Raw genomic sequence first — 25346 nt, 5'->3', positions numbered from 1 at the left:
GCTTAAATACAAAAAAGTGGGAGGGGGGGGGAGAAAATAGAGGGGGAGAAATTGCCATATACACAGCAGAACAGTTAGAGGATTCAAAATATGAAGTAATAAATTTCCATTTTAAAAAAGCCTATATAATAAGTACTATACATTGTGTTCAGAGCTTTCCTTGTAGATTTTCTTTTATTCTCTGCAGTACATTTTTTACTTTTTTACTTTTTTCCCCTTTTCCTCCTCCTACCTCTCCCAAGAAGTTATAATTATATATTTTTTAAAATTTTATATATATACATGTGTGTGTATATATATATATACACATATATATGTGTGTATAACACATGTATATGTAATGCTTATATACATGTGTTATACACATATATAAACACATTTATATGTGTACTTGTATATACATATATATTCATATATATCTGTTTAAGACTGTGCTATCCTCGTTCTCTTTTTCTCTGACGTTATCCTTTCTCCATATCCACCAACACATTATTTCCTACATCATAGCAACATTCCAACCTTATGGTATTTAATTCTTTTAAATAGTCTAAAACAATATTGATTAATGTGGCTGACATATATTAATTTCCTTATTTTTATCTTTTGACTAAAACTTTTAGCTTTAACTTTGAGATCAATGATTACTACCTCTGCTTTTTTTTTTCTAATAAATTCTGCTTCTGATCATTATGTTTATTTCTATCCCTGCTGACTCCTCTGCTTTACTTTTACCTGCTACCTTGTCTTGCTATTACTTAAGCTATCCCCCATCCTTTTCCCCACCTTTTCTCTCCTTTTTTATCTCATTCCCATTAATCTAGACAGCCTTCTCTACTTCCCATCTTATCCTGTTTCCTCTCCTTATTTCTTTATGAATTTAGAAGACTTTTATGCCCTTCTAAGAGACATATGTGTATTGTTCCCTCTTTATCCCATTTCCAGTGTTCATGGGATTCCAGAACTACCAGTCCTCTTTCCCCATCTAACCTGTGTCAGTTCTTGTTCCTGCACCTCGTTCCTGTAACCCAATTAATCTTTTTATCTTTTGCTACATGGTTTTGCTTTTTAGAGTCAAGTCATACTTAGCTCTACCCCAGTCTTTCTTTCAAACCACCCAATTACTAATGACAATCTTAAGATTTATGGTTTACATTTCCATGTATGAAGCATTTAAAACAAGTTGTCCTTATTGAGTACCTTGAAGTTGGTCTTTGTTGTTTATCTTATATTTCTCCTGGATCTTATATATCAAATTCTCTATTGGTTCAGGTCTTTTTGTACAATCAAATTCTGAAAGTCTGGCAATTCATTGAATATCTTTTTTTTTCCCATTCAATGTTATGCTTAACTTGGATATGATATTTTTAGCTGTAATCCTGGTTCTTTACCTCTTAAGTATATAGTGTTCCAAGAGACCTGTGGTCGCCTTTTTAATGTAGCTGTTGCTAGTCCTGTGTGATTCTAATTGTGGCTCTGTCATATTTGAACTGTTTTTTTCTTGTTATTCATAATTTTTTCTCTTTGATCTGGGGGTTTTCAGAATTTAACTGTGATGTTCCTATGGGTTTTTCTTGTAGGATATCTTTCAGGTGGTGATCAGTGGACTTTTCTTATATTTTGTTTTATTATTTCTTGGTCTCTTATAACTTCCCTGGCTTCCCCTTGCCCAGTTGTAATGTTGAAAGAGTCCTTTTCAGTTTTAAGACTCTGTCTCCTTTTCTTTTGGTTGACTTTATCTTTTTGTAATCTTTTTGTTGTTGTTGTTGTTGGATTGTTCTTGTTTACTTTTTAGTTTTTCCTCAATCTCTCTCGTTTGATTTTTAAAGTCTTTTTTGAGTTCTTCTATAAATTTTTTTTAGGCAAGTAACATTATTTTTTGGAATAGTAGAGGCTTTTTTTTTTCTTTTTAATATCACTATCCTCCTCTAAAGATGGACTATAGTCTTTCCTATTCCCATAGTAGCTTTCTGTGGTTGGGTTCTTTCTTTGCCTGCTTATTCTTTTTTTTTATTATTATTTTTATTAAAGCTTTTTATTTACAAAGCTTATGCATGGAAAATTTTTCCAACATTGACCCTTGCATAACCTTTGTTCCAAATTTTCCCCTTCTTTCCCCCACTGCCTTCCCTAGCTGGCAGGTAGTCCAATATATGTTAAATATGTTGAAATACATGTTAGATCCAATATATGTATACATATTTATACAGTTATCTTGTTGCACAAGAAAAATCAGATCAAGAAGGAAGAAAAAGAAAAACTGAGAAAGAAAACACAATGCAAACAATTAACAGAGAGTGTAAGAATGCTTTGTCGTTTTCCACACTCTGTTCCCATGGTTCTGTCTTGGTGTAGATGGCTCTCTTCATCACTGCATAAGTGGAACAGGTTTGAATCCTCTCATTGTTGAAGAGAGCCACGTCCTTCAGAATTGATCATCATATAATCTTCTTGTTGTTGTGTATAATCATCTCCTGGTTCAGCTTATTTCACTTAGTATCAGTATAAGTCTCTCCAAGCCCCTCTGAAATTATCCTGCTGGTCATTTTTTACAGAACAAATAATATTCCATAATATTTCCTTTTCCTTTTTCCTTTTGTCAGGAAAAGGGGAAATGGAGAGCAGAAGGGTAATGATATGCATACTTCCTAGAAAGGGAGTTTGGGGCTTTAGTGTAAAAGGCAACAAAAGCCAATCATTTTTTTCATTTTATTTTAAAGGCAGTAGGGTGCTCCTGGAGCACAGAGGAAGAAAGAGTCATAATCATATCTAAGCTTAAGGAAAATCATTGGACAGCCCTGTAGAGAAAGGTTGGAGAGAAAGATCTTTGAGGTAGAAAGACCACTGAGCAGAGCATTGCAATAGGAAGATGATAATGATGGCCAGCACTAAAATGTTAGCTCGCTTAGTAAAAAAGAGGGGTCAAAAACAAGAGATCTTATAGAAGTAACAATGGCAGAGTTTACTAAGTGGTAATAGATATGTAAATGAAAGAGAATGAGTATTCCAAGGTAACAAAGCTATAAATTTGGGCTGCTAGAAGAATGGTTGTGACCTTAACAGAAAGGAAAATTCAGAAACAAGTATTTGAGGGGAAAGATAATTTAATTCAGCTTTGGATATGTTGAGTTTGAGCTGTTTTTCAAACATACAATTTAAAATTTCCAGTAAGCAAGTAGAAATTAGTCACACATTTCTAGAAGCCCAGGACAGAGATTGAGGCTAGATTGACAGATCTAGGATTTACGGCATACAGAATAAAATTAAACTCATGTGAATTGATGAGGTTACTAAGAAAAGCCCACAAAAAATTTACTCTATCTCAGTTTGATTTTAACTATATCAAGGCCATCCTACTACTTCAGTTTTTTTTTTTTTGTTTGTTTGTTTAATTGCATTTAATACAAATACTTTCCACTTAATCCTCCCATACCATTTATAGTCCCCAGCTCTTCAAGTGGAGGTCTTCACTTCTTACTTTAGTGAAAAAAAATGTGGCTGTTTAACAAGAGCTCTTTCTTCTTCCTTCTTCCTTATCCCCAATCCATCTGACATCATCTACCACTATATGCTCCTTTACACCAGCCTCAGATGATATCAAGGTCAGCCCTTCTTTCTGTACTGTGCCCTTGAACCTAATTTTTCACATCTTCTTTAGCAGATTGCACTCACCTTTATTCTCATGCTTTTTAATCTTCTATCTTTATTGACTATTTCCCTGCTTCCTTCAAACTGAACCAAGGTCTTTAATTCATCTGTCATCTTACTATCCTTTCTTTTATTCTCAATTAAACTTGAAAAATCTGCTTATACTCTGTTCTTCCATTTCCTCTCTTCTCTTATAAACCTTCTACAGTCTGCCTTGCAGTCTCATCATTCAGCTGAAACTTCTCTTTCCAAAGTGATCCTTATAAGTGCCGAATCTAATTACTTTCTCTTAGTCTTCATCCCTGGACATGGTTGGAGACCTCCTTCTGGGCATATTCCTTCATATGGATTTTTGTACTCTCTCATTTGTGATGATTTTAAAGATTCAAGAAACATAGTTTCTGAGTAATTAAATCATTTTATTAATAAGGTCAGCAGATTATTGATAAAAAGATGGTGATTTGGCCATCTCACATAAAGATTCCTAAGATTCCTAATTTGCAATGGTGGTAGGGCTTATGGTTTACCTTCGAAGATTAGGTGTTCCTGAGTGATGCCTAATCAACTTTGATTGCTTTATCAGGTGGAATGTAGAATATCATGATGTTCATGACTTAGGTCACTCAAATCTTAGTCTAAGAGACATTAATTTCCTTATCATGTGTTTTGATATAAGAGAGAGCCAACATTTTCCCAGGACTTGTCTGAACAAACACAATGAGTAGGAATACACCCAATAGACTAAACTTAAAATTTCTTTTGCTGTCTGATTAGATCTTAGCCTGTAAATCTTTAAGAGAGATTTTCCACACTTCTGATTTCTGGCTGAGGAAGTAAAAAAGAGGAAAAACTTTAGTCCTAATAGAATAATGAGTTATTAAATATAATAGAGAAATATTCATTTCTCATTCCCATCTCTCTCTTATTGTATCTTCATGTTATGTCCATTAACTTCAGTTATCTACCACAGTTCTGTCATTTGCCTTCTTTTCTCTGTCTATATCTCACTTAGTGATCTTATCAGCTCCCATAGGATTAATTATCTCTGTGCAGATAACTTTCAGATCTATTTACCCAGCCTTTATTTTTTCCCTAAACTACTTAGTAATATATAACTGCCACTTGGCATATTTCAGTCAAGATGTTCTGTAGATATCTCAAATACATTATGTCCAAAACAGAACTCATCTTTTCTAAACTGTCTTCTTTTCTGAACTTACCTGTTTCAGCTGAAAATATCTCATTTTTCTATTGACCCAGATTCAGTCTTCTTGTCATCTTTATCATTCTCAATTTTTTTTCCTTTTAAGTCCAAAGCATTTCTTGTATCTTCTTACTCCACTCACACAGCTGCTATCTTAGTTCAGCACTAGATCAATTAATAATCTTGGATTTTTGCAATAACTTTACAGTTGTTCCCCTTGCCTCAAGTTTCTTTCTTCTCATAATGCATCTTCCTCTTAGTTGTTAAAGTTATTTTCATTAAAAATAGGTCTGAATGTTTTTCTTTTTTCTTTTTCTCAACATGACACCGAAATCCTATTCTTTTCTCTCCTGCATTGACTTAATCACATTTCTTTGTTTTCATACTGGCTTGTCAGAGAGGTTCCCAAATGGGGACAACCACATTGCTACAGCTCAGACCCCTAGAGATAACCTTGCTTTGAGGGAACTATACTTTTACTCCTCATAGCTATAGTTCTTGAGCTCCAGTAGAATGTTTCCAATTTTGTTAAGTTGTACAAGATGACATCAACTTTTTTTTTCTATTTTCAAGCAATTTTTCTTCTTTATACCTCCTCTATACTAAAAAAAAAATTTTTTTGGTAACAAATAGACACTATTAATTCTTACTTAGAAACCTTGAGTAAAGAAAAAGCAAAACAAGAATAATCACAACCTAGTCTTCCCCCACCTCACTCTGAGAATTCATAGCTCATTAAGGAGACTAAAAATGAGAGGAGTGCCATTTTTTGTTCACTTATCCTCTTATACACATTTTTCCTTCTCCTATTATCCTCAGTTTACAAGTGGTTCATTGTGATACTGTATTTAGCTTTGCCAATTATATTTAGGAATTGTCCTATATTCTCATCAACTTTTTATTGTTTGTTACTCCTAAGCAACTGAACTTTACCTTTATAAATAGAGAATATGATTCCTGGAGTATTTCTGTTATAACAAAATTTGACTTCTTGGAATACAGTGTCAAAATTTTCGCTGTAGTTTTTATTTATTTTTGATTATTTTTTAAAATTCACAATATTATATTATAGTGACTAGTTTATCACTGATTAATCTTGAAATTTTTTCAATAAGAAAAAGAATAAGTAGAATTTCATTCTTTTTGTGAGAAAAAATTTTTAAATAATCGATATTTTACAAAATGCTAATTTTTCATCCATTTTTTCAGGCTGCTTCACTGAAAGATAAATGGGGTCTAGGCTATAAGCCCAGTTATAGCCGGTCAAAAAGTATTGCTGCTTCTGGAAGACCACCTCTTAAACGAACAGAAAGATCAAGGTAATAGAAAGATATGTGTGAAAAATATTTGTAGTTAGCTAATAAAATTAGCTTCAATAGTCTTCAATAATAGTCTTCAATAATAGAATATTACATGTGAACTAAAATACTTTATATGCCCCCTCTTCGCTTCTTAAAAAACTTGTGGTCATGCTCCAAGAAGTAAGAAAAAACCATTTTTTTTCAGATGGATAATAAGATAATTGATTAAGACAAATAACAAAACATGTGTTTGTTCCCAAATTTTAAGATGAAATTTATAGTGTTATGAACAAGTGCAACAGGCCCTGAAAATGTGTGTTTTAAACTGATTGGCACCAGAAACACTAGTTCAAGAATAATTTGTGTTTAGTTTATTGTGAGATATCTAAGGAAAATCAGATGTATTTTTAATCTTTGTGTCTGTACACACACACACACGTAATATATATTAATTTATCCAAAAGAAAAACTTGTTAAGTTGTGAAGTGAAATGCTAAGATTAGCATCGTCCTTTTTTTTTAAGGGAAGCAAAAGGTGGGTGGATAGTTTTTTTTTGGCCTGGTTCTACAAATTAACAAGGTTTAGTATGATGTAAAGAGCTGCAGGCTTTTAAGATTTTGTTTCTAAATCAGTTTTAATTACTATTATAACCATAGGAAGACAGTTCATACTTATATATCTTTGTGTCCTATTTGTAAAAGAAAATGCTTGGACTAGGTAATCACAAAGATTCTTTCTAGATCAAGTTTTCTCCAAGTATCCATTAATTTTTGTTGAAGTGATTATACCAAAATGAAATGAGTGAATGATCCCAATTTTGAGATGTAGAACAATAATGTAATTATTGATGTACTTAGTAAATTTTAAATAAAATGTTGTGCTATTTGATGTTTCTCTCTTTTATATGGCTTGCAGTTCTCGATTAGGAGAAAATGAAGAGCTCCCGGAAATTCGTGTAGATGCAGCATCTCCTGGACCCAGAGTAACATTCAATATCCAGGATCCAGTAAGAGAAATCTTACATATTATATTACAGCTAGGAATAATTTGTCAGTTTTTGGTAATTTCAATAACAATTTAAAAACAAAAATATACAATTTTAAGAGGCATCCAAAAGAATATAGATTAAAGATTCTCAAACTTTTTTAAATTCACAGAATTCAACTTGGACAACTATCCCACAGTCCATATACCCTACCTGTTTTCATTTGTTAACACCAAAAAGCGTTTCATCAAAATTATTGAGAAAATTGGATTTGCTTATGGCATAATTACTTTTGACAGAAATACAAATAAAGTTGTGTTGTAAACTTATGCTATGAGATATCAGCTAACAAATCACAAATGGTCCTTAGGAGCACTTTGAGAACCAATCTATGTTAACTACCAGGTAGCAAAAGTTTTTCTTTTAGTTGATTAGCTTTCCTTTTAAGTAAATATTTACTTCAAGCTATGATAGCTTTTGCATGATTGTATTTATGCTATCTCTGTTGTCATAGGATACTGTGAGTTTAAGGATATGTTGTTAAGTTGTACAAGATGACATCAACTTTTTGATATCACATAGGATATGTGAGTTTAAGAATATAGTTCCAAATGAAAAGTTAAAAATTAATTCAGAATCAATATTGTCAAAGTAACCATCCACTGTATGTGAGATTTGAAGCTGAGATCTTTGTTTCATTCTCTTCATCATGCTTTTTATGAAGTAGCTACTGTTTTTATTTTATGAATTTTGTTAATTTTTTTTCTTTGTCATTTTAATTAAGTTGAATAATACAGTTTGGGGAAATGCACAACAATCCCGATGTCCAGGGGAAGTATATTTTAAGGTACTGGTAAAAGAACACAAATTATGCTATAAAGCTAATTAACTTTCCGCAAAATCTGTTTTCAAATTATCTTCCTCTTATTTCAGATTAAACTCAAATTTAAAAAACCTTACAGAGAATTTTAAAATTATTCTAATAATTTTGTGTAAGCCTGGCACCATATATAATTTGTATAATACACATGTATAATATGTTCAAAGAGGAAAGTACCTAACAGCTTTTTAAAAATATTTAAAACGTTCATTTAATATTTTTAAAAATTAAACATTCCTCCTTTCAATTTTTAGAGTTTAAAAGCCAAGAACTTGAACAGATACAAGTGTTGAACCCAAAAATGGAGCAAACTATACCAGTTTGTTGAGTCCCTTATTAGACTTATCTATCATCATCCTCTCTTCATTTTCATCATCACGGTCACTAACTCCTTCAATCCAAGGCAGAAAAAAATTCATTTGTAACTTAGTATAAATAGCCCTTAGTAGTTGCCTGAGCCACACAGAGGTTTAAGTGACTTGCCTAGTATATCATATGGCTACAACAGCTATGTATTATAATAGCTATAATAATGAACATTTATATAACACTTACTGTGTGCCAGGTGCTGTGCTAAGAGCTTTATGTTTATTATTTCATCTGATCTTCACAATAGTCCTAGGAGCTAGTACTATTATTATCCACATTTTACAGATAAGGAAACTTTAACAAGTAAAGATTAAGTGATTTGGCCTTGCATCACACTGCTATTAAGTTTCTGAGTTTATAATTGAACTCAAATCTTACTCCAGAACTCTATCCACAGTATTATCTGCCTGCCCCCATATCAAAAGTCAAATTTGAACCCAATTCATCCTGACTAATCCCAGAACTCTATCCACTACCATATTGCCTTTTATATTAATAATAAATGGTACAATACCAGATATATCTTAAAAATACATAGAATGACAAACTTTCAACATAGAGAGACCAAATAAGAATTTAAAACAATGTGAGACTAGAATAGTTTGTTATCTGTCATCTAATATATTGAATAAATCTACCAGAAGATAAACTTAGAAGATAAAAGCTTTTCTTTGATCATAAAAGACACCTACTTGATAGTCCACAGAACATTTTTTTAGTTGTATTCTGACCATTTCTATCAACTCCATCAGTTAGTCATCCGAGAATAATAATATAAGTAAAAAAAATAATAGCAGGATAGAGGCTCACCCAAGAAAAGTTTTTGATATGAGTTCTATCAGAAAAGAAGAGAGAACAAAATGAGTAATGGCTAATGAAATAGATCATAGCCTGATCTACTTCTAGAGTTTATCTAAGGGTGCTTGCTCTTAGAGAGTTTGAAACATGACTTTTCCTTTTGTTTGATAAAGAAAGTGAAATCATCCAGCTATTAGAGGGTGAAGTTAGGGCACTTTTAGAAAAGCAAAATGATTGTAAAACTCTATGGTTATCAATAGGAGAAATAAAAAACTTTGTTTAAAAATTATATCAATTTAAAGCCAGAAGTGACTTTTAGGTATTATCTTGTCCAATTCACATATTATGCTTGCATCATGATATATACATGACATATATTTTATCATAGATATATTATATACACATATACATTATATTTAATCCATGATGCATATACATTTATGAGTTTATATATTACACATAAAGGGTATTCCAAAATCTTAGTGTGGTTTTAAAGATTTGATGGTTATACATAATACACATATGTATATGAGCACACACACAAAATATACACACATACATACAGTATATACACATATACAGTGTTTGTGTGTATCCATTTCTCTGTCATACGTGCTTACGCATATAAAAGCCTCACATTTAAAAAAAAAACCTTAAATTTATTCAAATCATTAATAAAAAACTCAAATCAGCCACAAGAATTTGTTGGGTTGGAATAGTAGCAATTGTTAAAGGTTTTGCTAAGTAGAATTATGCCCAATTTTAATAATATAATATGCAAATAGCTAAACTTGAAAATAGTTAATTTAATGATAATTTGTATCACAAAAACTTTCATAAAATTCTTTTAAATAGTGAGCTTTCAAGTGAATATAAAATGTGATTTTGCATACAAAAATGCAATTTTAGACTTATTCAAGAGCACATATCTCTTATAAAGTACACTTACCTCAGAATTGTTTGAAATTACAATTGACAGTTCACCATTTAATCAGTAATAATTTTAAATGTCATGTAACACTTAAATTTCTAATAGAAGTTGTTATTATAGTTGTATAATTAAACATTTATAAAACTTAAAAAATATTATAAATGTTTAATTATATGACTATATTTGACTGCTTCATCTTTTTCAATTATTGATTTTATCTTTACCCAAAATACTTAACATAACTATCTTGAGATTACCAAAAATTTCATAGTAACACTGCATGCTATTCTTTCTCTAATTCACGCTTATGTATTTTTGATTTACAAGTGATTATATACTTAAAACTGTTGCTTCTGCATGTCTGACTTTTGCTTTAATTTTAAAATATACGTTTTTAATTTGTCATTTATTTTGACATAAGGCAGATTTTAAGTTCAGAATGAAGAGATAGTATAATATTGCATTGTCCTCCTTCATTTAATAATATAATGTCCCAAAATTTTAGGGCAGTGTTAAGCTTAAATATAAAATACCTGTTAAGCTCACTATATACATATATATATATGTATATATATATATATATATACATATATATACATATATACGTATATATATATATATAATGTATATTTGCATGTGTGTGTGTATCAACAAATACTCATTTCATGCATTCACCAGTTTGCTAGTTTTTGGGGGTTTTTTTCTTGATCAAGTTGAGGAACTTTAACTTACAGAGATATGGCACTGAGAAATGGTATTAACTTTAATAATTTATCTTTTTTATCATCAGTTTCCTGAGGAAACAGAATTGGACCTTTTGTCAGTAACGATTGATGGGCCATCCCAGTACTCATCTAACAGTGAGGGATCATGCTCAATGTTTAGTTCACCAAAAACTCCAGGTATCTTCTCACAAGGTATTCCATTCCAAAATGAAGAGGGGAGACGGGATGACAGTTTATCTTCTTCCAGTGAAGATTCAGAAAAGGATGAAAAGGAAGATGATCATGATAGAGAAAGGCACTACATTTACAGGAAACCCTCGTAAGTAAATACACATTTGTTCTTTTTTTTCAAAACATATTTCTAAGATTTATGAAATCCCCTAAAACTTTATATGAAAATATGGAGTTGGATGATTAATAATTTTTTGTGGATTTATTTTGATGGTCTGTAACTTTGCTAAAGTTATGCCTTATCTCAGTTTACTTTCTAATTCCCTACAATTTTCTAAATCAATTGTTATAAGTATCATACAGAAATTATTTTGTTTCATCTTTGCTTTTATGCCTTGTCTTTATGCCTTTATTTTCTTTGTCTTATTGCTATTACTATTACTATTGTGACACCTTACAGTAGGTAAAGGAGGCAGGCATCCTTTCTTCACTCCTGTTTTTAATGGGAAAGTATCTAGTGTTTCTCCATTGCATATCATATTAGCTTTTGGTTTTAGATACTTTTTACTGTATTTTAAAAAAAAATTCTTCTTTGCCCAATCTTTGTAGTGTCCTTAGCATAAACAAATGTCATCCTTTATCAAAAGCTTTCTCTGCATCCTCTTATAAATTTAATTTTAGATTTTTTTTCTCCTCATATGGTTAATTATGATAAGATGGGTTTTTTTTAGTGTTAAACTTCTTTGCATCCTTAGCACAAATTCAACTTGATCATAACAGATCATTTGTTGTTAGTTGTTTTTTTTTTTAAATAAATCACTGTTATCTTTTTGTTCAAATTTTTTTTATATTTTGTAATCTATTCAGTAAAGGTATTAACCTATAGTTCTCTTTGTCTGCTCTATCCTTCATTTAGTAACTAAGAATATACTTATCTTATAAAATTAGTCTAATAGAACACTGTTTTTGACAGTGATTAAGTATAAGTATTAATAATTTGTAAGTAATTAATTATATATAGGTATTATTTAAAAGTTCTTCTATGAAAATGCATCTGGACCAGGGTTTGATTGTTTTTTCCTCCCCATACATCATTTACAACTAATTCATTTGTCTTTTCTGAGATTGGATTATTTAAAGTTTTTAATTTGTCTTGTATTTTTTAAGACATAAAATTGCTTTTGGTGATTTTCAGTGTGGCAAGCCACTTTCACTTTCTAGAAAGAAAACAGGAAATATGGTTATTTCAAATAGCATAAATTATCCTTAAGAGGTATAGCTGTAACTTCCTTTTCCCTGTTGTAATAATTTTTTCTTTTCCTTCACTCTCTACATTTAAATAAAATTTCTCTTTTTCTTCACTCCATACACTTAGGTAAAAATTAAAATCATATTAATATTCTAGATCATTACAACAGGGAAAAGGAAGCCACATCTGTATTAGAGATAATTTGTGCTTCTGCAAAGCTGCAGATGGGAGATGAATTGGCAACTATACTGAATGGAAAGAGGATCAGTTTGGTTGAATCTCAGAATTTTTATGAGGGGAAAAGGGAAAGAGGCATAGATAATCAACAGTGAGGCTAAAATGATAGGTGAGGACCAGGATGGGAAGGACTTTAAATACTAAAGAGAGAAGTTTTGTGTTTTTTTCATAGAGGCAAGAGGGAGCCATTGGAGCTTATTAAGTAGTGTCAGATCTGCCAATCACTTTGACAGGTGTGTGGACAGGTTTGGAGAGAGAATTAAGACGGGGGAACCCAGTAAGAGGCTGTGACAATAATATGATGATAATGAGCACCTAAATACACAAGTTATGATAATTCATCAGTTCTGTAGGATGAGGCAGAAAGAATGAGGGTAATGCCAAGGTGACCAAACTGAGAGACTGCAAGGATGGCAAAAGACTGTTGAGAAGAGGAGAGGCAGAATAAGTCTAAGAGGTCTCTGGGACATCCCATTTGTAATGTCCAGAAGGTAATTAGTCTGAAGCTCAAAAGGGAGTCTGGGCCTGAAGAATATTGACTGTAAGTCATCTCCTCTGTAGAGATCATTAAATGTAATGCAGTTGGTGAGGTGAGGTGAGGAGAAAAGAGAGTGTGGACATAAGAAAAGAAAAAAGCCAGCACAAGGTCATTGGCCTTTGCAGAAATTTGGCTCTAGAACTGAGCACTGAGATCAGATGTGAGCAGGGCAAAAAAGAGCAAGACTTTCATATGCAGATTCCTGATGCCTCTTTGCTTAATGCCATCTCTTTGGCTTCCAGGTCCTACAGTTGACTTATTGATATTATAATCATCTAAAGTCCCAAATCTTTTTCACAAGAACTGTGATCTAGTCATGTCTCCTCTTTATTATGTTTATGAAGTTAATTATTTGAACCCAAAACAAAGTTTTAAATTTGTTTTTATCAAATTACATTTTAATAGATTTGGCCTGGCATTTCAAGGTACACGGTGAAACATACTATTTTAACTATTACTTTCCTTGTATAGAAGTCTTAGTAACCTTTTCTTATTAGTCATTGTGGTTCTCTGAATTTTATTTCATATGAATTTCATAAAATATATGTATAGAAAATTATTAATGATGTTTGCTCTAATTTGTTTAAATACAGGTTTTTAGAAATATTTTATAATACAATTTAATGAGCAAATACTTTTTTGTAGCCATACTTCCCGTAAGAAGGCAACAGGATTTGCTGCTGTGCATCAGCTATTTACTGAACGTTGGCCAACAGCACCTGTCAACAGAAATTTGAGTGGTACAACTACAGAGAGAAATATTGACTTCGAACTTGATATTCGAGTTGAAATTGATAGTGGAAAATGTGTCCTGCATCCTACAACCCTTCTGCAAGAACATGATGACATAAGTTTGAGAAGGTGAGAGGCCAGTGGGGAAGAGGAGGACGTTTGAACTTATTCTTCACTGCTTTCACAATTTAGTCAAATGAAGGTTAGAGGTGGAGGAAGGTCCCAAATTTAAATTAGGTATTTTAAACATAAATTAAATGTAACTGATTCTTATCATATAAATTTCTATATAGTAATATGCAGCATTTTATGGCAGCTTGAATTCATATGGCAATTTAAATGGTTGTTATGAATAATCCTCTCATTGGTGATTTTGATAATTCCATACTTCTGAAATACAGTCATCTTGATTTATCTTTATTTGTTAGAATGGATTTGATGATATTGCATATGGGAATACTAACCTGAGCATCTTGGAATTTGGTACTTCAGTTGTGGTTTTGAATCTTATTCAAGAAGGACTACTAAAAGAGTATCAGATGTAGCAGCTAAGAAATTGTTGAAAGAGCAATGTCCATTGAGTGATGGGATCAGAAGCTAGATCCCAAAGGTCCAAGAAATGAGCGAGAGGAAAAGAAGGAAGTCGATATAGATAATCCTTTTCTAGAAATATAACTATGAATGATAAAGACAAAAATAGTTTCATCTTAAAGGTTTTTAAGGATAGTAGAAGCATAGACATGTGTTTGTAAGCAAAAAGCCCATGGGTTGAAAGAGTCAGTATAGATGAGCCAAAGAATCCAAATTGGAGTTTGACAGAGAACAGGAGGCAGGAGATTCAGGAATAGAAAATAGTAAATAAACACTAACATTAAACTGGGTATTACTCCAGGTGCAGACTGGGAAGATATAAGAGTACAGTTAAGTTGGATGTTTAGACCTGTGAGAGTACCATGTGCTGGAATGATAGAAGGTCATGATGAGATAAGTTAATAAGAGAAATAAGTTATAGATGAGTATAGTCAGCCAAAGAGTTTCACACTTAATAATGAAAGTGGAATACTGGTGGATTATCACCAAATCAGGATTGTGACCATCCCACTGAGATATGAAGGAAGGAAGGGAATAGGTCATGGGAGCTGAATAGATACAAGCACTAAGAGGCTGGGCTGTCTGAAAGCATCTCAAAGTCTGCATTGAAGACTGAGAATATAAGGGAAGGCATTGGGACAGGAAAGAAATCTCTAAGTCAGACACTGAACTTTTTATGGAAGGAGGGAGAATGCCTTAAGAGCTCACAGACAACTGTCATCAAGTTTTGTATTAGAAGACTTACCTTGATGTGGAGAACCTCAAAAAAAATCACCTTTGAGTGATAGTGGTAGAAGGAGAGTATAAAGTCACAGTGGGAAATAATGAATGTGCCGACTTGTGCAAAATTGGGGTGGGAGACAGAGAAGATAACAAAAATCATGACCACCAGCAAAGCACTGTCTTTTCTTTTTTTTTTTTTTTAAATAGCCTTTTATTTACAGGTTATATGTATGAGTAACTTTACAGCATTAACAATTGCCAAACCTCTTGTTCCAATTTTTCACCTCAAAGCACTATCTTTTAAGGAAAATCAGGTATACATGAGTGCCAGTAGATGGAAAGATAATGAGAATTCATTAGCTAATAAATATTTATTAAACACTCCCTGAGGTCAGGCATGGTGTTTAGTGCTGAGGATACAAAGAAAAACAAGAAAGTGCCTGCACTAATAAAGGAGAGACAGTTGTGCCAACAAGATAAAGACATGTGGGAGACATCAGTAGTGGGGAGGTGCTAGAGTTTAAGGGGATCAGGAAGGCTGCCTGGAGAAAATGGGATTTTAGCTAAAGCATGAAGGAAATAAGGGGGCAGAAAAGAAGAGGAAGAGCAATGCAGGCAGGAGGCACAGCTAAACAGAATGCCCAGAGTCAGGAAATGGAGTATCCTGTATGAGGGACTATGTTAGCTATGAGAACAGGTCCAAGATGGAAGTTTGTTAATGATAGAATAGAGATTCCACAACACCCTGTCTAAAGGATGGGAAGAGGAGATTGAGGTGTCTCAGGGTGAGAGAATAGGAAATGGTGGCAGTAAAGAAGAGATGTGGATTTTCCTTAGCAACTTGTAATTCGGTGTCATGGGTTTGGAAAGAGAGAGAGATTGAGGTTTACCCAGCCATAGGAAATCTAGTACCTTTGGAGGATGGCTTACATCTTTACAAGCTCTATGAACAACAGAAGGGGAATCATTCTCCTTCAGGGGTCAAGACACAGGGGCTGGATTGAGTCAAAGGCTTAGAGGACCTGATGGCCAAGTGTACAAGATAGACAGCCTTTAATTTCCATAGTTTCTCACAGTTAATTAAGCTCCCATCATAAGCCCAATTACCATGACACTCAGACAAACCAAGTCAAAGTTAGATAAAATTGTCTTTTTCAAACATCCTAAGAGTTGAATAAAAATACAATTGATTTATTTTCACTTTAAAGAAGTTTTAGCCTAAATTTTCCCTATTAGTCAAAAATAAATATTAATGAATTTATTGCTTCACATAAAATAAAATCAGAAGAATTATGATATTTCTATCAATAATAAATAATGTATATCTGTCTGCAGAAGTTATGACCGGAGTTCCAGAAGTTTAGATCAAGAATCCCCCTCAAAAAAGAAGAAATTTCAAACAAATTATGCTTCTACTACCCATTTAATGACTGGCAAAAAAGTGCCATCATCTCTGCAGACTAAACCCAGTGATCTGGAGACAACAGTCTTTTATATTCCCGGAGTTGATGTAAAGGTGAAAACATTGTTCCTGTGGTAATGAATGAGATAATGATGCTTGTCTTCCCTTCTACAGAAAAAACCTGTTTCCATAGGTTGATGCTAAAAGTGGTGTTCTTGCAGTCTGGTTTTCTGTCATTAAATAATCTCCTCTATCTTCCAAGAAGTCATATAATTTGTCATTCCTGCAGTTTCTACTGCTCACTTTTTCCATAAGAAGTGAAATTTGGCAGGAAGTAATTGATAACTTGAGAAATTTAATAAGTTTATTGGTTCAGCTTTTCTGGCTAAGTGAATTGGAGTAAGAAAACATTCCAGAAAAAAGGAATGATGGTTTCTTACAGTCAATTGGCTGCCTTTTCTTTCACACTGGTTTTCACACATACACATATATCATTTTTGCAAACATTTCCTGAGTTTCTTCTGTGGACAGATGCTTTACCTGGTGTTGAGTATGCAGAGATAATGACTAGCACAGTGTAAAGAGTGTCTTAGAATAGGATGAGATATACACAAATCCTATTTTTCTGTTTTATATTATTATTGCAAACTTAATATCAAACTAAGATATACCAGTAGTTGTATGAATAAAGTGAGAAAACAAATCTTTTTCTGGTTTTATCTTTGACTTGAATAGGGAAGTTTTAAAAGAAAAATGATAGTCATTTGGGGAAATTTGAAGAAATGAGGATTTTTCAGGAATAGAGATTTCTTTTCAGATCAAATACTGGTTACACTAGACTTCCAAGTTTCCAGCCAAGATGTTGAGCAAGTGGCTTCAAAGGCATCTCTGATTTTTATCAAGTTTTTATGAAACAGATAATTAGGGAACAGACCTCCCAGAGAGAAGACTCCCTTTGCATCTATAGGTCAGGATTTCCCTGCTCTTTAGTCTTGGGGAATGCTCAGGGCCCTGACTGTGACTGTTCAGAGTAGCGTGTAGGTGTCACAGATGGGACTTGGAACCTTTTCTTCCAGAGCTCCTTTTTACTTCCTTATGCAGGCACTGCCTCTCTGCTTATTGGAAATTAGTGGAATTTGGAGTTCCAAAAGAAACTTTTTAAAAAATAGGTTGTTATCATACTCTAATATATCAAATAAATGAAGTAATTATTTCATACTTGCTTAGCCTAATATAGTGCTTACTAACTTAACCCAAGATCTATTTACCTATAGAATATTTGCATAGAAAAAAAATGAGGGAAGAAAATAAATTGTTGACCCAAAGTATGAGAAAAGAAGTTTCAGGTTATAGTTCATTGCCATCTATTTTGATGTCCATTCCCACTTTCTGTAAATCCTGCTCAGTGGTTATGGTGCCTTGCAGCCAACTAGCCACATCCTGGTCTGCAGCAGGAGGGATGTTTTGGAGGCTCTGAAATGCCCCAAAGTTCTGATTTGGCCACTACTTCAGACTTCCTTTTTTATGTTATCCAAGAAGACACCAAGACAAAAGTGTCAGAAGATGGATCCTAAAGATTATTGCCCTAATTCAGCCTTCTAATTTAATAGCTTCTTGAATCAGGCTCACCGCTTTCTTTTAAGTAAGGCTTACCTAGAGACTAGAGACTTTGTGGGTTAGAAAGGACTTTAGCAGCCATCTCATACAAGCTTATCATTTTACAATTGAAGAGAGAAGACTGAAACATTGTAGCTGATTTGCCCAAGGTCATATATCTAATTAATGGCAAGATTAAGACCCAAGTTCTCTACACATCAAAGACTTTTTACATCATTATGTCTGAATATTTTGACTTATAGAACACATTATACTATTTTCATCTCTTTTTCTTGTATATCTTAAACATGTAATACATTTTTTTATTATTAATACACATTGTTTTAGAATCATATTGGGAGAGAAAAATCAGGGCAAAAGGAACAAAACCATGGGAGAGATTAAAAAAAAAATAACAAAAAAGTGAACGTAGCACCTATTGATTTACATTAAATCATCTTAGTTCTTTTTCTGGATGCAGATGGCATTTTCTGTCCCAAATCTGTTGGGATTGCTTTGGATCACTGAACCACTGAGAAAACTGAGTCTTTCATAGTTGATCATCACACAATCCTGCTGTTATTGTGTACAATGTATTCCTGGTTCTGCTTGTTTCACTCAGCATCAGTTCACACAAATCTTTCCAGTCCTTACTAAAATCATCTTGTTCATCATTTTTTATAGGACAATAACATTCCATTATCTTCATACACCACAACTTGTTTAGCCATTCCCCAATTAATGGACAACTACTTATTTTCCAGTTCTTTGCTACCACAAAAAGTTGCTACAGGTGTTTTTGCAAACGTATGTCCTTTTCCCTCTAAGATTTCCTCGGGATAAAGGTCCAGTAATAGTACTTCTGGGTCAAAGAGTATGCATAGTTTTTTAGCCCTTTGAGTGTAGTTCCAAATTGCTCTCCAGAATGGTTGGACCATTTCACAATTCCACCAACGATGCATTATGTCCTAGTTTTCCTACATTCCCTCCAACATTTATCATTATCTTAGCATTTTAGCCAATCTGAGAGATGTGAGGTGGTACCTCAGAGTTGGTTTAATTTGCATTTCTGTAATCAAAAGTGATCCTAGAGCATTTTTTCATATAACTATTTTTTTTTAAATTATATATAACTAGATAGTTTAAATTTTTTCATCTGAAAATTGTCTGTCTGTATCCTTTGACCATTTATCAATTGGGGAATGACTTATATTTGCCACATTTCCTTATATATTTTAGAAATGAGACCTTTGTCAGAAACACTGGCTATAAAGATTTTTTCCAGCTTTGTACTTACAATACTATTAACATTTTGATTATTGAATTTTTGAATGATTAATGAAAATGTTATGAATTAATGAAATATAATAAAAATTTTACTATGAAGCAAATTATTTCACAAACTAAACTCTATATTTTTAGGTTCTTGTTTCTGTCTCCTTTAACTTTTAAAACTTATTTGTTTCAATGCAGCTACATTACAACTCCAAGACTCTAAAGACCGAATCACCAAATGCTTCTAGAGGATCATCCTTGCCAAGAACCCTTTCCAAAGAGTCTAAGCTGTATGGTATGAGAGATAATGCCACGCCTCTTCCTCCTCCTCCTCCTCCTCCTCCTCCTCTTTTACCTAGCACTTTCCAGAGCAAGACTAACACCTTACTTCCTCCCCAACCCCCACCTATTCCCTCAGGTACTGAAGGAAAATATACTATGTTAATTTTTTTCTATCACCTACTTCCTCTAGTGCCTTTTCATGCCAAAGATGATGAATAAAGTCACACACTTACAAGTGCTGATTCTTAAAAATCATATGCAAGATTATAAGCACAGTATTCTTTTGACCATTTTTCAGATTGATAAACTGTTAGCGCAACCAGCGATCAGGACCTAGTATCGTTTATTTCATCCACTCTACATCTGATTAATGAAGTCAGGTGAAGTTGTGCTTTAAGTAATCTTCAACTTTTAAAGAAGGATTGTAGTAAATGCTATCTGACTACATGTGAGAAATTTGAGAATTCGATTAGCATACCTCTTCCTTAATAGCTATTTCTGCCCTCTGAAAATCTTATTTTGATTTCAAAACTGATAAGGAGATAAATTCTGCATGTTGGAAAATAATGGAAACTAAAATTTGAAAGGTTGTACAGACAAAATGAGGCAGTGTAATTGTGACATTGTGTGACCAGCTGGTCAGCAAACATTTTTTATATTCTTAGTGGGTGGACATCCCTACACTAGATGTTGGGGGTAATAGAAAATTTAATTAATGATCTCTGTCATTACAGAGCCTACATATGGTCCAGTTTAACACAGAGATAATGTGTATTATTTTGTTTCATAAAATGAATTATAAAGGAATACTTTTCAATTCTTAAATGAATAAGTAACTTAAAGAGAACCATATTTGAGCAGAGAGATGATGATTTTATATATCTGCTAAATTTGAGGAAGCAGAAGTAGAGTTGTCCCCCAGTTAATTATCCTGGCCTACCCTGAAGGAGTGAATTAGGATTCATTTTTATTGAAGCTGCAGCCATAAGAATGAAAAAGCATGTTACAGAGAGAGTAAAATAAGAAGCTAGGAAGAAAATGGCCAGAAAATCAAACTAAGAATACACCGAACTGTTGGTTAGCATTTAATAAGAAGTTGAGGGAAGGAAAGAAGAGGGGAGGGAGCAGGAAAAATCTCTTCATGTAAGAGAATCTTCATGATTGAAGAGGAAAAAGGAAAATGCAATGGTGCAGAAACTGTGAAAAGGAAGAGAATAGTCAGACAGGAGGACAAGACCTCAGAAAATACCATTAGACTTAAGAAGGAAGAGGTTATCTGGAACATATGAGAGAAGAGTCACAGTAGATGAATACATATCAGATCACATAGGGCTAAAGAGTAGAGTTGAATAGGAATTCGAGGTAGCCAATATAGTCATTCAAGGACTCATGTTGACAAGGGGAGCCTGAAACTAAAGGGGGGATCCCGAAACTCTCTGAAAACTCCTTCAAAGAGAAATTCTCCTTGAACCCTGCCTCTATGATACCCTCCCCAGGGAACCAAGATAAAGTGGTTTATCTTGGTGGGACTAGTTGAAGTAATCTCATTTAGCTGGAGATCTAGATTTCTATTACCCCTATTGTTGGCTCAAAACCATTCCCAGTAAGTAGTCTCATCTAGGCCTGGGAGCAGTGACAGCATTGAGGAATCTCATTCGATTGAAACTTCTCTCTCAAATTTCCTTATAAAAATGGCAACTTGGGGCTCAGTCTTTGCAGAGGACCTAATATGTCATGCCAAGGAAATTCTCTCCCTGGCATAGTAGCAAGCTTCTGCCTGCTGAAATGATATTCTCTTTCAGCATTACCCTCTCTTTATCTTCCTCACCTATTTCCTTAATAAGATTTTATACCTCTCTTGGGATTTCTCTATTAGAAACTTTACTTCTCTGTCAGGACCTTGCCACTAAGGAATTCAATCTTTCTGTTCATGCCCAGCAAAGGCTGACTTCCCAGTGTTAATAATAAACTTCTTTTTACCATCTAGCTTTTGGGGTTTGTAAATTCCTTTATGAAGGACCTGTGCACTGCCAGGGGGGGATTCCCACAACTCCTTGCCATATGCCAAATCCTAAATGGATTTAGGGGAGCCAGACCTCTTCATTTGGTTCCTTGAACCCCAAATCTGCCACTAACCTTCTCATTTAACTCCCTGACCACCAGGAACCCTAACCCTAATCTCATCAATGTCAGATTTTCAGGTGTTAATAATTATGTTAGATTGTATCAGGAGTAGACTGTGTGTTAAGTCTCAATGAAATATATAAGCTATATTCTGAAATCCTTTCTGATCTGTACTTTTTTTTGAATGATACAATTCATCCTGGAACTGAGACCAGTATAGAGATCAGTAGTTTTGATTAGTTGAAAATAGCATAGCATCCTATACAATTATGGAAAACCCTTATGGTTGAAAGGATGCACACTTTTGTGATGAGTTTAATTTTTCATTTTTTTCTTTTTCTTTTTTTCTAAATTTAAACACCAAAACATTTCTGTATACATATCAGAACAGCTACCAAAAACAAAATCCTGTGAATTCTCCCTTTCATCCCTTACAACATAATAACATTCTATTCCTTTCCTATACCATAATTCTTTCATCCATTTCCAAATGGATGAGCACCTTTTTAGATTCTGATTTTTTTTCTTTTTCTTTTCTTTCCTTCAGAATCAGGAAGTGCGTTTTGTTTATGACTGTCCTGTCCCCAGTATCCTCCTTAACTCCTCCCCTGCTTTCCCCACTTCATTTATCTGTTGAGTTGGATATATTTTAATACCAAACTGTGTTGGGCCCTACTTTGCCTAGGTCAGATATAAGTGAGGTTCTTTTGAGGTCCACTTATACTGTAAGTATATGTATGTGTTTCTACACCCTTCAGTTAGGAGAATAGGTGAGAGCCAATTGCTGCATTGTCCTCTGTATGCTGGTACATTCTTCACATCCCACTTCTCTCTCCTGTTAATACCCTTAGTCAGAAGTTGAGGTTCTGGAGTGACAATGTTTCAACTGCTTTCATTTGATCTGATAACTTGACCATTCTAGGCTTCTCTGGACTTTGGTATTATACTGCAGAAAGCCCATAAACTTTAATCTTGTCATCAGGAATGCTGGAAAATCCTGTTATTCTGTTAGAGTTTCATTCCCCTTCTTTCCAGCTTTATAGAGAAAGTAAATTGGAGGAAAGCCTAGCTCATATGTAATAGGGATAATCTAGAAGAATTCCTGATAAGACTAGAGGTGAAATGGGGGCAGCTAAGTGACCCAGTAGATAGAACACCACCCCTGAAGTCAGGAAGACCTGAGTTCAAATGTGGCCTCAGACACTTAACACTTCCTGGCTGTGTGTGACCCTGAGTAAGTCACTTAACCCCAATTACCTCAGCCAAACAAACAAAACAAAACAAAACAAAAGACTAGAGGTGATATGATAATATGCCCATTATCACTATTGTTCACTTTTGTACTAGAAATGTTAGCTTTAGCAAAAAGAGAAGAAAAAGAAATTGAAAGAATTAGAGTAGGTAATGAGGAAACAAAATTATCATTCTTTGCAGATGATATGATGGTATATTTAGAGAATCAACTAAAAACGATTAGAAACAATTAACAATTTTAGCAGCGTTGAAGAATATAAAATAAACCCACATAAATCATCAGCATTTCTGTATGTTACCAACAAAGCTCAATGGCAAAAGATAGAAAGAGAAATCCTGTTTTAAAATAACTAGACAATATAAAATATTTAGGAGTCTTATCTGCCAAGAGAAAGCAAGAAACTGTATGAACACAAATTACAAACATTTTTCATATAAATTAACTTAGATGTAAATAATTGGAATATCAAATACTCATGAGTAGGCTGAGCTAATGGAATAAAAATGACAATTATACATAAGTTAATCTGCTTATTCAGTGCCATAAAAATCAAACTGCTAAGAAATTACTTTATAGAGCTAGAAAAAATAATAATAACAGTTCATCTGGAAGAACGAAAGGTCAAGAATTTCAAGGAAATTAATGGGAAAAATGCAAAGGAAGGTAACCTAGCTAGCTGTATCTGACATAAAATTATATTATAAAGCAGCAGTCATCAAAACCATTTGGTACTGGCGAAGAAAAAGTAGTGGATCAGTGGAATAGCTTAAAGTTCACAAGATACGATAGTCGGTGACTATAATAATCTAGTGTTTGATAAATCCAGAGACTCCAGCTTCTGGAATAAGAACTCACTATTTGACAAAAAATTGCTAGGAAAATGGGAAAGCCTATTTCTTTTGCTTTGGGGGATGGCATATACCTCTGATGTGTAGAAAAAGCTGCCTGATTATGACATCCTAACTATGACTTTTTGATTCTTGAACTGTTTCTGTTTGGATGCTTTTAAAACTTCTCCGACATAGGAACTCTGATTTAGGCTGTGACATTCCTGGAATTTTGGGAATGTCTTTCAGGAGGTGTTTGTGGATTGTTTCCTCATTTAAGTCTGGTTCTCTTAGATTTTGGCTGTTGTCATTTATGATTTTGTCTGGACTTTTTTTCCTTTAAATTGTTTTCAGGGAGTTCAGAGATACTTAAATTATCTCTCATTGGCCATTTTCCCCAATCAGTATTTTTTAAAGTCATATATCTTATATTTTCTAGAATTTTTCCAATCATTTTATTTTGTTCTAATATTTCTTGCTATTTTATGAGGTTGTTAACATGTCTGATCTCTTCTAGTTTTCAGAGAATTATTTACTTATTTAATTTACTTGTTTACCAAAACTTCATTGATAAAATATTTATTACAGATTTTCATTATATACAAAACACTGTGTTAGTTGCTATTGAATGTAAAGTCAAAAAAGGGAAAATTATCCCTTCTGGGGATTTTTGTGTTCTCCTTTTCTGGCTATTCCTTCAGTCTTTTTCCCTGGCTCATCTGTCTCACATCTATTGGCATAGCTTATGCTCCACCATGCTCCTTCCTCTCAATGTCCCACTTGTCATTTGAAGCCCTTCATCATGTAATCTGAAAGTCATGTCCCTCCCATTCATACCCTATACTGCATTCCAGCCACACTGACCTGCATTCTCTTGCTTGAGATTAATATTACTACTGCTTGGGCCCAGTCTAAGTGTCCTTGTTCCTCAGCTAAAGATTGGGCTACCTCCTCAAATAATCTTATAATCCTTCCTTATTTTGTATCCTCCAGGAGAATAAATGCTTTCAAATGTGTGTGACATTGCTATCAAGAAAGTATTGGCAAGTGATTGAATGTGGGAGCTAAGGAAAAGGGAAAAATCAAGAGGCTTTAAGATAATGTTTCCCTCTCCCTTTAGGGGAAAATCTCTGGTTGCTTTGACAAATTTTTCTAGATTTAGTTCCAGATACCTAAAAAACATGTTAAGGACATACTCTGCTTATAATCTTCCTTTGCCATTTTTACATTTACTGTAATTTATCATATTTTACTTAAAATAATTAAAATTGGGAATTAAACCAAAGTATGTGACCTAGAGCAAGTAGGAAGAACCTTTGTATTAGAAATTGTTGTTAATCCTTGAATTCTAATATCATCTTATTTCTGCTTTGTTGCATTGTTCTTTAGTAAAAGTGGTCCTTAATTATATTAGATAGTTCATTGTATTAATATGCATCTTATAATCATGACTTGTACAACTATAACAATGAAATCTGTTTTTATTTTAATGAAATAATTCTAAAA

The 25346-nt window shown here is 33.4% G+C and overlaps 1 protein-coding gene across 7 annotated transcripts in view; it reads left to right on the top strand.

The window, feature by feature from the left end:
- Positions 1 to 25346, top strand: part of KIAA1109 (KIAA1109 ortholog) — a 236275-nt gene that overhangs the window by 172270 nt on the left and 38659 nt on the right. For 5 of the 7 annotated variants that reach the window (XM_031943786.1, XM_012551896.3, XM_031943787.1 and 2 more), the window contains 7 exons: positions 6059 to 6168; positions 7066 to 7156; positions 7920 to 7982; positions 10904 to 11157; positions 13679 to 13894; positions 16415 to 16595; positions 19551 to 19647. In XM_031943786.1, the coding sequence (XP_031799646.1) occupies positions 6059 to 6168; positions 7066 to 7156; positions 7920 to 7982; positions 10904 to 11157; positions 13679 to 13894; positions 16415 to 16595; positions 19551 to 19647 (1012 nt within the window). Of the gene's footprint in view, positions 1 to 6058; positions 6169 to 7065; positions 7157 to 7919; positions 7983 to 10903; positions 11158 to 13678; positions 13895 to 16414; positions 16596 to 19550; positions 19771 to 25346 lie in introns of all 7 variants that reach the window. The other 2 variants (XM_031943790.1, XM_031943789.1) reach the window with 2 other exon arrangements.

This window comes from Sarcophilus harrisii, chromosome 6 (genome assembly GCF_902635505.1).
Source record: "Sarcophilus harrisii chromosome 6, mSarHar1.11, whole genome shotgun sequence".
Taxonomy (NCBI): Eukaryota; Metazoa; Chordata; class Mammalia; order Dasyuromorphia; family Dasyuridae; genus Sarcophilus; species Sarcophilus harrisii.
Note: the sequence above shows the minus strand (reverse complement) of the source record. Positions and strands in the feature narration are given on the sequence as shown.